The 13051-nt window shown below is 32.1% G+C and overlaps 1 protein-coding gene across 1 annotated transcript; it reads right to left on the reverse strand.

The window, feature by feature from the left end:
* Positions 1-9348: 9348 nt before the first annotated feature.
* On the reverse strand, positions 9349-12599 carry LOC127712806 (uncharacterized). Its single transcript, XM_052219416.1, has 3 exons — positions 12594-12599; positions 11578-11794; positions 9349-11174 (listed from the first exon to the last, which is right to left on the reverse strand). The coding sequence occupies exons 1-3, from the start codon at positions 12597-12599 to the stop codon at positions 10306-10308; spliced, it is 1092 nt and encodes a 363-aa protein (XP_052075376.1). The 3' UTR covers positions 9349-10305.
* Between the last annotated feature and the right edge of the window lie 452 nt (positions 12600-13051).

Raw genomic sequence — 13051 nt, forward strand, 5'->3', positions numbered from 1 at the left:
TTTATTTTTTTAGCCATTCTGTTTCTATGTGCAATACTTGCTTTATCTAAAGTTTTTTTGTATTGTTTCTCCGAAGATTTCATAATTTGGCAGTTTTGTTCTGATCTATTGTTTTTAAATTTTCTTTTGCGCTTGCGATAATTTTGGCGAGCAAATTTACAGTCACTGTCAAACCATTCTTTATCCAATTTTACTGGCTTGTTTTAAGATTTCTTTGAACCACTAGTTTTAGTAACCCCAAATGTTGCCTTGGCAGAGTCCAAAAATAAGTCACACATGTTATCTACAATCATGTTCAATTCATTTTTGTTCATATTTGCTTGAACCTTATCAATTTTTTTAATTAGAGCGTATACTCTTTCCACATCTATCCCATTTTGAAAATCTAAAGTTTTATCATTGTCCCACTTTTTGATCTTTTCTGGACGGTTACATGTATCTGTTCCAGCATTTAAACACTGATTGTTTTCAACATCTTGCTTAGTGCTCGTCAAAGTTATCTCTTATGGGGAATGAACATCAGAATATAAAGTAAAAAAATCAAGTACATGAAAATTAGAAAAATATTTTAACATCTCAGCACTACTAATACAATAATCTACAATACTGCTATTTCTACATGTTAATTTACCATACTGTCTATCATCACCAATTCTACCATTTACAATAAATAAATTGTTTCCTTTACATAAATCTAACAATCGTTTCCCGTATTCATTTTTTACCCTGTCCAAAGAATTTCTTTTCTTTGGTATATTAAATTCATCAAGCATATACACTTTATTTTCTATAAAATCTGTTCAAATGGTGATAATTTCATTATTACATAATTATTACATAATTAATTATTATGTAATTAGTTGCTAGATTCTGATGTCCACATTTGACTGAAATTAGCTTATTTGTTATTCATAGCATCCCAAAATTTTTGATATTTTCTTGTGAATCACAGTCTGACCTCCAAAACTGCCTAGATTTTTCCTATTGTATTTCATTCTCTCATCACTCTTCAATTATGTTTGCAACCTTATTTCATAAGAAATCACTCAATTCAATTGGGTATAAAATTTGTTCTATTGATGTTTTTTGAGAATTCTGAGAACACGGTTTTGAAAATAACTGGTGAAGGAACAACATGTGGTAAAATCAGGCATATAGGGGCACCCGTCTAGGAGCTAATTTCATTTGAAACTACATTTTTATGACAAAAATGTATGTGTCACAATTGAATAAAGAAGGTTTTTTTTCTATTTTAACCTCATTAAATTCAATATAATTCACACATGTACCATGGGGATTCTTCATGATTATTGACCTTGCTGTAAGTCAGTTGCTACTGATATGGTCAAAACTCCGCCCACCTGGATAAACATCAACCATTAATGATCTCAGAAGTTTAATTACTCATTGCATTTGCTTTTTAATTTCAATATAGATTTTTTATTCAATAAGTAACATTTTCCCAAAAAGTAAGTTATGCACATGATGTGTACATAAAATGATCAGTTGGTCCGTCTAGAGGATTCTTGTGGGGGATTTCTAGAATTATAATTGTATACAATGAAAATATGGTGTTTTACACAAAGTAGAATTTTCTTATTTTTGTAGTTTGAAAATAAAATATTTAATTTGTGTTTTCTTTTAAAAAGAATTCATATTCACACATTCTCCTCAAGAAAATCTGATATAAACATCAACATTAACATTAGCAACATTAAGTGTTGTACAATTATGTTTGTTTAATAAATGTACATTTATATTTTGATTCCCTCTATAGCTCCAAATTATTTTTTTGTTTTTTCTCCTGGCAGCTCCAATATAGAAATGTATTTTTATTTGAATTTCATTATCTTCTTTTTTCTATATACTCCTAATTCAACCTCTTTTCTATAAATGTTATTTTTATAGTAGGTCTGTGGTCATAAAGCTATCAAATGATTCTATTGATTAACCATAAAGTACTGCCCACATATTTTTATTTGTATCAGTGAGACACGTGCATTTGTTTATAAAACTAATTATCATCAAACTCATTAACAGTGCAAAATGTGGAAACTTTTTTTTTCTTATGTGGTTTTGTTATATTAAGAAGAAACAAAAATAGCTGAAAATGAAATTTTGATAAAATGTAATTGCTTTTGTAATGTGTTACATGTACCTTAATTAAAAACTACATGTATATACTTAATTTGGTAGAGGTTTAAACATATTTACTTTCTTTCTATTTATGTATCTGAATGCATCGCAGTTCATTTTGTACTTACGTTTACATACATCATTCTTTTCGATAAAGTTCGGACACCACTCTACTGTCAATGCATCTTTAGAAGTATTACGAACCAAGCAAACAATGAAAATACATCAAAATGTCATTCATTAAAAATTGGAATCACAAATCCATGTAAGGAAGCTAAAGTCGTATAACGTGAAACAAAATACATACACATCAATAGCTGACAAGTTTTGAGGGCATACATTCTTCGAATGCAGACTCAAAGTATGGGATATCTGAAACAAATGATATGCTGTTACTATTATTAAACGATATATTTTGAGAATGAAATATACCGAAGTAAAAATTATTTACTCAGTTCTGTTATACATGTACTTATATAATGATATGAATTAGCATTCAAATGCTTCCCTTTTCCTAATTGAAGCATATCCTGTGAATCAAGATGATTGACCAATCAAGATGATTGACCAATCAAATTCATGATTCACTAGTTTTTCCCCAATACATTTCGGATTTTGTCGGGTTTCCACAAGAGCCGTGACGTTTTTGATTTGGCTATATCAATGAAAATTTATAAATTACGATAATAACATGAAATATGCAGAAATAGTTTGAAACGAAACTTAATTTTGGGTTATTTACTAGTTTTAAAACACCAACCAATGCGCTAACAAATTTCAGTTTTATTCACTATGTAATATAGGTACTGCATTATTAGTTCATACTGTTGCGAAATAAATTAAAGAATTTGTGATTATTAGGTTAATTTTGTTATAAAATTGAATTTTAAATATTGCGAATAATTATATCTACGTATGTACATACACATTTGACTAATTAACTTCCTTAGTTGATAACGAGATCTAATAAATTATAAAATATTTACTCGATAATAATAGTTAGACGCATGACAGATCTACTAACAATATTATACGTACATGTAAGTGTAGCGCTGTTAACACTTCAAATATTCTATGGTTATAGAACAAAGAATCATGTCAAAAAGCATCGATCAACTGGCAGCTGTAGAAAAGAAAAGACACATACAAAAGATGACAAGTGGACATTCAGAACTAATAAGTCAAAGAGAAACTGACAGTGCCATAGCAAAAAACGATGTATTTGATACAGAGGAATGTCCTAATGTCAATGCTTACAAGTTATGTTCTTAAAATACAACATTTATTGTCCTTTGATACTTCTGTATTTCAAGTATCCTGAATGTCGGGTTTCAATTATTTCATACTTCGGGAGGACACTTGTAAACGCTTTAGGTGGAAGAGATAATATAGTGTATATCTCAACAACAAATAGTATTTTTCAGGCAAGTAAGTTCAAACTATTATACAACAATTTATCTTCAATCATTTTACGAGTGGAAGGAAATGTAGGTTCAAAATGGCAAATATGTCTTCCCTAGATAAAAAAGAGCTAATGGATATTTCCTTTGTGTGATGTATAAACATTTATATCTATATATGTTGAGGAATACAGATTTTAGCTTTACAATACAGACAGCGACTAACAGGTTTCACGGTATTAATTTCTATATTCGCATGTAACGAATAATGTTGATGTACCCACACTGACCCCTTCAGTTTGGCCTGACAAACAGCTGTCTCATTGACGTATGGACCACATCTTCTTTTATCTATTCATATTAATAAATTTTTAAAAGGCTTTCAATTTGAGATTCAAAATATTATTCATTGGTTTAAATGGTACAGGGACATGTAAGTGAAAACAAAACATTACCCTGTTCAAAATGCTTAATTCAATTATTAGTTTTGATGATTTCTAAGATGTGAACTCCAAAAATGGGGTCAATGTGTTTTATACACCAAAAAATAGATAAAAAGTAGTCGTTATTTCAGTGTTCCATTACCCAAATTGTCTTTCTATTTTTTTCAGCATACTATAAATAGAACAGAACACACCGCTGTAAAAAGGCAAGGGCAACATGGAGAGCTAGAACTAGAGAAAATACCTGACGCTGATCCAGTCATTTAAAAAAAAAAAGAGGGAGGGGGTCAAACCCCGGAACACCATGCAACTTTCATATAAATAAAATACACCCCCATGGGTCCTCCAATAAATACTGAAATACAGTAACTTGGACATAAAATTAATATTAAACATTGGATAACTTTAATCTAATGTGTTTATAATGAATATCTCAATATATAGAAAGATGATAAGATGATTTGGTATGATTGCAAATTAGACAACTTTCCATTACAGACCAAATGATGAAGTTAGCAATTAAAGTTCAAAGTACGAACTTCAACAATGATCCAAACCCATTCCGCACAGTAAGCTTTACGAAGCCCCTATAAGACAAATGAGAAAATTAACAGGTCTGATTTATCTAAAAAATAATAAACGAAAAACAAATATGATAACAGTAACAATCGAGAACTACCGAATTACAGTCTTCTCCTTACCTGGGACAGTACTTTAACCGCACAAGAACAAACTATACTGATAAAACAGTATTCAAAAATCTTATTACAATGTTTAATTGTTTACTTTTTACAATACGTGAATTTAAAGGATCAATTAGTTAACACAGATCGTATTTAAATATACAAGCTCTATAAACAACATCACCGTATAAAATAAGGATGTGATATCCCGTTTGTAATAAGTTTTCTACAGGTACAGTCAAACTTCCACACTATATCTTTGTATCTATGAAACATGTGAAAGAAGTAAGTAAAGGTTTAAAGTAGTTCGTAGTAACGAATTTCTTCACTTAGTAGTTTACCAGTGATACATAGATTACGATCATTGAATTTTATAAAGTCACTTCAGAGACGGGCATAGCGAATTATTTGAGATATATAAACGCCGTAAGGTTGGACCAAAGGAAAATCACAGTGCAAAGAACAATAGGGAACTAAAAATAATCTCTTTAGACATAAATATTTGCATAACAGTTTCCCGTGTGAAACTGAAATAACTAAATATACGAAAGGACAGTTATAGCTGTTGATATTTGATTGATTTAAAGTAAGTTCCTTTGGATAAGTATTGGCAACTGTATATTTAGAGATTTTTTGATTATGTAACGCAAAAATATCACCAAGATAACGGCAAATGTTGTTGAATTTCTCAATAATATGAAACTTAGAAGGTCTTTACTGAATTAGGCAATACACATTGATTCATAACAATACAGGAACAAGTCTGCTTTTAAATGGCCACAGTCGGTGTCCATGTGAATACCTAAAACCTGTCAATAAATAAAGGCAACAGTAGTATATCTCTCTTCAAAAGTCATAAATCAATTAAGCGAAAACAAATCCGGGTAACAAACTAAAACCAAGGGAAACAAATCAACTTTAAGAGGAAAACAACGGAACTACAGAAACACTGAACTGCAACAAAAACAAACGCCAACATACATAGAAACGGACTGTTAACAACTGCCATATTCCTGACTTGGACCAGGACATTTTAAGAAAAAAATGGTGGGTTGAACCTGGTTTAATGGCTAGAAAAACCTCCTGCTTATATGGCAATGTTAAAAATACCGCTAAAATGACAACACTACGCGACAAGAATACAGTACAAACAAACGCAAGAACACTGAGCACAGAGAAATACATAATAAATAATACAATAGTACGTTACAACATGTAAACGTCAGAATAACAATTGACACCTCCCATGAATTTACGACAACACACCAGGATAACACAAACGAAATATAAACTGCGCGTCACATGAATGGATCAACGTCACAAAAAGTGACGTATTTTTTGTGACGTTTATATTATCACAGATAAATTTCTAATAATAAAATTGTTTTATTTATAGACACGTACAAGACTATTAAATTGGGAGTAAGTTTGTAATGGTGTTATGTTATGTTTTTTCTAACCATGACAAGAATATTCAAATGGAATTGTGTTTGTAATGTGTTATTATTTGTATTTTCTAACCATGTCTGTTTTTCTTCCAAATCAAAACTGTGTATAAACAACAAAATCATGTGCATATAGTTGCTTTAAACTTAAAACCATATAAATGAAATAGCTGATTTGTTATCTTAACTTTTACATACATATAGAAAATAAAAATAAAATAACTGAACAGAATTCAAAACACAAACGAAATAAACAGACAACAACTCGGCACAAAATGACCCACCGGACACACGTATAAGAAAGTAACACCAAAATGCCCGAAAACGGGATATATAAATACTGAACCACGTCGTCTCTAACAGCGAAAATAACATTACATAACATAACAAAGTATCCAACCGGACTTACAAAAAAAAAACAGCATCATAACTAAATACACGAATGTTGAATGTATAAATACCGGGACACCGAGCAATGCGAATTCACACTCGGCAAAACAGTCATATTCGGGAATAGGTCACGTTCGCTATTAGACCAGACGACTTAGATGGTAACCCACAATCCAAGACGTGGTAAACATGTCGTTACTTAGCTTAGCCACAGACACATCGTATAAATCAACCAATTCGTGATAGTGTCCATAAAATGTACGGAGTGTCATTTTTAATTCTCCTCCTCGTAACTCTGTTGGATCAGTTTCTGCGTAAGGAGCACACTCCTGTATATGAAGTCCGTATAGTGTGAACATGCACGATCATAACGTATCAATTGAGATATGTAAACACCATACGACGGGGCAGAGGGTATGTTACTGCTGAGAAATGGGAAATTGATAATTGGGAAGTTGAAATCATCCCATTTGTCATAGATTTTAGTGTGAAGTCGTCCATCTGTGTCAATATTGAGGAAAAGATCAAGGTATGAAGCAGTCCTTCTAGTATCAGTAGTATCCTTAATTTCAAGTTCACTGAGATATATGAGATGTAAGTACTGGCTGAAATATGGCTTATTCAGTGATAGGATTTCATCAATATATCTGAAAGTAAAATCAAAGAATTTCGCAAGGTGCTTTTTCTGTTTGTCTTTTAGAAGGTTCTGAATGAATTCTGCTTCATACGAGCACAAAAACAAATCGGCAAGTAGGGGTGCACAATTAGTACCCATTGGAATACCGACTGTCTGTTGAAACATAAATCCTCCAAACTCAACAAATATATTGTCGATCAAAAAGTCTAGCATTTTGATAATATCATCTTCAGTGTATTTTCTGATATAATCAGTGTGGTTCTTTACAAAATAAGAATTATTATCACCCAAAACAAGAAATTTATATACACGATTCCCATTTTTATAGAAAAAGCTCTGTTTAATGATATGGTGAAGTCGATATTTCAATTGAGCATTGGGAATAGTAGTATAAATCGTAAAAAAATCAAAGGTCTTAATCATGTTAATGATGCTGCAAAATTGCAGAGATTGTGATCTAAGATTTAGCAGTAGATCTTTAGAATTTTTAAGAATCCACATCTGATTGACACCACTGGTTGAATATATCTCATCAAAATATTTTTTAAAGGTCATCTTGTACGGTAGAAGGAATAGTAGTCAGCACTTTAGAAAGATAAACTTTATTTTCTTAACAAACATAGGTATTGTTAAAAAGTAAATTTACAGTTCTAATATAAGCCTATCCGATGGAAAGTTACAGATGATCATAAAGAGTTATTGCTAAATACATAGTATATACTAAGCAAACATTTTTACCAAAATGAGATTAATGGCGGACATGATAAATAATCAATCTCGTGTCTTTCATGTGACGTATAAATATACAAAAGATCATTCGTGTATTCGTGAATATGAACAGCAGCCAATATATTTCCGCTTATATTTTTTTCAAACGACCATTTAATTTAATATGATTTAACTAGAAGATGCCCACGAAATCGCGGTACAATTGGGCAAGTGTTGAAACAAAGATTGTCAAGGGTGCCTGTGTTTACACATAAAAAGGGGGAGGGTCCGGACGTCGGGTGCCTGTGTTTACACATAAAAAGGGGGAGGATCACTTCGACACGTTCAACGCCCATTTCATTTTTAGACAGTTCTGCACCTGAGTAAAAAGGGTGGATGTCGTTTAATTTAGCAAAATGATGCACTTACAATACAATACAGGATCCTTATAGGCCTAACTGTCCTATTTTCTATCCTTTCTTCTTACTTTCACTTGGATTTCGCGGGCAGTACGTCGACTGAGTATGCGCGAAAGCGTATAAGACACGGATCGATAACGGTCTCCGAATTTGGATATTTTCTCAAAAATTGGCTTTTTCTGTGGAAAAAAGATTGTTTAAAAGACAAATTTAGGAAGTATAAAACACTACATTTATACGTCAAATCACAAATATTTCCGACTTTGTATGGTTTCAGAGGAGTCGCAGCTCAATGAAATGGTTTCTTCCGTTAGTAGTATATATATTGTGTGGAAGTGCACTGCAGAGTGTCAAACAGTCAAAACTGTCATCCGAATCAAAGGAACAACCAAAAAGCACGTTATTTATCTAAAATATCCAAATATTTTTTCAAACTCCAAAAAAAAACTAATTCAATTATTTTTATATGCTTTTTTACAACAGTTAATCGTAATTTTCATGATAGAAGTTAGGGAACTAATTAAAATCACTGAAAGATTAGTTGTAGAACACTTACTAGAAGCATTGATAAAACGATATGTAACAGGTTTGTTGTTTAGATTATGTTTTCAATACGTAGTAGTGATGTTCTGTGCTTTGATGGTTAACTATGTGACCTTCTGTAGAGCACTCGGACCTGAATATTGAATAATTTAGGATCAAATTCTTAAGAACTTCGGTGTAGTATTTATGTCATACAACCACCACATTGTTTGCTGCTTTTGTGGCCAGTACGATCCATCACAAATCGCTTTGTGAGTACTTGAAGTTGTTTCTTATTCTAGAAATGGTCATATTATCTATATTATTATATGCGGTATGGGCTTTACTCATTGTTGAAGGCCGTTCAGTGACCTATATATAATTTATATGTCATTTGGTCTCTTGTGGAGAGTTGTCTCATTTGCAATTATACCACATCTTCTTTTCATATTATATACCCTTGTATAAGTTCCTATAAATTATGTTCGGACTGTGAAATTAGAAAATCCACAATATACATTTACTCAAATAAGAATCGAGAGATTTAATGTGAAAAGTTTCCTGTTTACACCAATTCTTACAATATGATGAAAGATTGTCTTAAATGACCTGATTTTGTAATGGAAAAACACATACCAAGACATGTTATTGGCCAATAAACAATCAATGATTTTCAATGACTGGGTTAGCTACGTGAAAAGTTGCAGGGCCAATGCTAACTTTCAATATTGGACCAACAGGTATGTTTTTGTAGGTTGTTACGTTGTAGCTTTGATTCAATGCTGAACTCCATCCGTTTGATACAATATATATAATTGAATGATTGTTATTGTAACACGGACATTTGTGCAAAGTTAATGCGTGTATATTGTTCCTGTTTCTGGATATTGCTGAGTAAATTTGTGACAGTATTTGTTAAATTTATTTCGCCATTTGATTCGCTTGTTGTTTGTTGATGTCAGCGGCATATGTGTTCGTCGACATACATAATTCCACACAAACATTGTGGTAGAGGCCATTGTGACCTTGCAGTAAGGTGCAAGCTTTTCCTCTGTGTTGAATGCGTCATTGTGATAGTCAAAATGTAAAGCACTTTTATTTTTCTTTGGTTTATTGTCATGAATTAATATACTATCTTCTTTTGAATTATATAAAAAAGTGCAGCCGATTGGTTTTATTGATTTGTACAGTTAAAGTCATAGTTATGACTGTCATAATTTTCTGCTCAGATATTAGAATAGTTGTCTCTTCTGTAAATTGGATGTGCATGGCGGGTGATTCAAGCTTTACAGGAGACGCTTACCTTGTGACAGTAGACGAATCGTTGTAATTCCTTTTAGAGTTTTGTTTTTTATTCCGCTTTGAATATTCTGATGGATTTATGAAAATTAAACATCGGATAACTTCTTGAGTTCTCAATAAAAATGTCAACACACTAACATTTTTGAATAGAAGGGTATGCATCATCATGGTTGTCTGAGTTACTATTGTCGTCTCCTTGACAACAGATATTTTGAAAGCGTTAATTGTCTTGACTTTCTTTACATTCGACAGCATCAACAGTTTTCTTGTCACCTGTCGTCAGGTTGTTGTTATCAAATATATTTTCATCCCGAATTCTCATTCCATCGCAACTGTTTATTGTTTTGTCTGATCCGGCATGCTTGTTTATGCAATGCGGGAATTCTTTGGTTCCATGTATAGATTGAGTAACTGGCTGCAATGTTGCATCATTTACTATCACATGTATCATACTTTCCGTCGTCCGCAGTTTTTCATAATCATTATTTTTTATCTGACTGTCTTTTTGTAGTGATTGATACACATGCGAATATTTATCATCAGTTGCATCTTCATCAGTACCCGATGAACTTTCGATACACGGATGAACTGTTACAGGTACATTATACCTATGCAAATGTTCATGCCGATTTTCCTTAAATTTTGAAGGATTGATATTTTCGTTACTTGTAGAAACGATAGCGTCTGAATCAGAGGAACAAGTTGAAATACTTTCTTTTTTACACATTTGGTCATTCGACTTGTCTCCTTCGTCTTCAGCTGCAAAAACAGGATCAAGATAATCTGTATCAATATGTTCAGTGATTGTTGTGATAGACGTACGCTCTTGTGGAACAAAGTAAACAGCTTCATTATTAGACGATTGTGATGTCAAGCATACACCTAGCGTAACATCTGTTAAAACGTTTTCGTCAATTTCATGATAGACTCCAGTATACGGAGAAGTTGTTGTTGATTCCAAAACCTCTTCTTCATTTTTAAGTCTTGATTTTCGCTTACTGTAAGAACGCAATAAATGACTTAACACAGTTAGTATTATAAATCCAGCAGTACCCAGTGTATACAATAGCCAATCTTTAGTTGGTGGTCCTACAATAACGAAATTCAAATTTCATGGTAGAATAAGTGAAAATGAACATTTAAAAAAAAAACATAACTCCGTTTCACTATTGTATATAATTCAGAATTAAAAAAGTTAAACCAGACTGGTAAGTTTTACTTTCACGTGAAATTTTGTTACAAATATAAAATAGTCTAGTACCATATGATTACTTTTTAAACAATTGTATCAATTTCGAGTTATATCTGCATTTGCAATATAAAATGTATTGTCGATACGTAAAGGTAACCGAAAAAAAATATGTTTTATAGAATATTCTGATGATGCTTTTGTTCGTCTGCTTGTGATATAAATTGAATTTGTCAATTGCAAATAACGTGGCAATTATTAATAGTTATAATTAGATCTCAAGAAATTGTTGCGTCTTCCTACCACAGCTTTTTATTGTTGTCTCCTCAATAATGATAGCTTCAGTGGGAAGGCCAGTAGCAACAATAGTTGTGACAGTGTTTTCTGCAGATGTAATATCTACAATAACATTTAGTAAACCTGTAATTTTTTCTATGTAGGTTTCACAGAACAGGGCTAGAAGTCGTACTCTGATGAAGGCAATAAATGTACCAATGTTAAGTTTGTCATGCAATAGATACTAGTATTTACACTTGTTAGCATTCACATCATATATTTAAAAAGATGGGAAAATGGTGATATGGCAAAAAAAAAAAAATACCGCTAGATGTTAAGGAAACAACCACCAATTAATGTAGATGGCAATGTTTATCTCCAAATAGCTCCGTGTCTATGAAACATTGTTGATGAATTAAAAGAGACACATTCAATTATATGCCACAAAATCAATTCTCTGAAAAACGAAAATTTGAATGTATGCCATACCACAATTACCGACGAGGTTTACTCGGGACAGCTACATGAAAAGAAATTGCAGTTGATTTTTTCTTATTGAATCCCTCTCTCTCATGTTTAAGCACCGACCGTGGGTATTTAGTGTAGTTTAGTCACCTGCAGTCTTTCTCTTCCACAAACTGGATGTATGTTCCCATCTCATCTATATTACTTTACTAATATATTTATATTGTACATGACTTTTATCTAGTTGATTGCATCTGTGACAAATTGTTATATTCCTATAATGCTAAATGGCATGTGACAACATATGTATGCGTTACAAGGGAGATAAACAATTTTTTTTAATTATAACGTTTTAATGAAAATTGAAATATCGATATCATTCTAGGTTTGTATACTCATTCATTATTATCGTGTATGTATCTTGCGTTCATCATCCATTTAACGCTCATCATTCATCGTGCATTCGTCGTATGTGACACACTCATCACTCATTATCCGTTAATCATCCGTGTAACACTCATCGTGCATTCATCGTTCACTGTGCATTCACCGTCCATTTTCAGTACGTGCTATGATACGTCCATATTAGTCACATCGGTCAGTAACTTACTGTACATTTGACTTTAAAAACAAATGTATCAGAAGCAAGTTTACATCTAAGGGCTTAAACAAGTTCATATACATACATTGCAAAAAGCAAATTAATCATTAAACCATCTGAGATAAACTTTGAAAATAGTTTGTAAACTGAAATAGTTCAATGTAACTATATTTTCTTAGACTTTTAATTTGCAATTATTGTTTAACAAGAGTCGTTACTAAGAAAACTCCTAACTTTAGTAAACTCTGACCCAAGTCTGAACTATGGTATAATACATCGTTATCTATACTTCCCCCTATCGGCAGTTATACCATTGTCCGAATGAATAAGTATTCAGCCATGTCAGGCGGAAAGGAGAAGGAGTTCCGTCCTTAACAGCTATTTGTAGTTTGTCACGCTTTCTGCATGTTAAAGAAACTTTACAACAAAACTTTT

The sequence above is a fragment of the Mytilus californianus genome, unplaced genomic scaffold, assembly GCF_021869535.1.
Source record: "Mytilus californianus isolate M0D057914Y unplaced genomic scaffold, xbMytCali1.0.p SCAF_8, whole genome shotgun sequence".
In the NCBI taxonomy this organism is placed as follows: domain Eukaryota; kingdom Metazoa; phylum Mollusca; class Bivalvia; order Mytilida; family Mytilidae; genus Mytilus; species Mytilus californianus.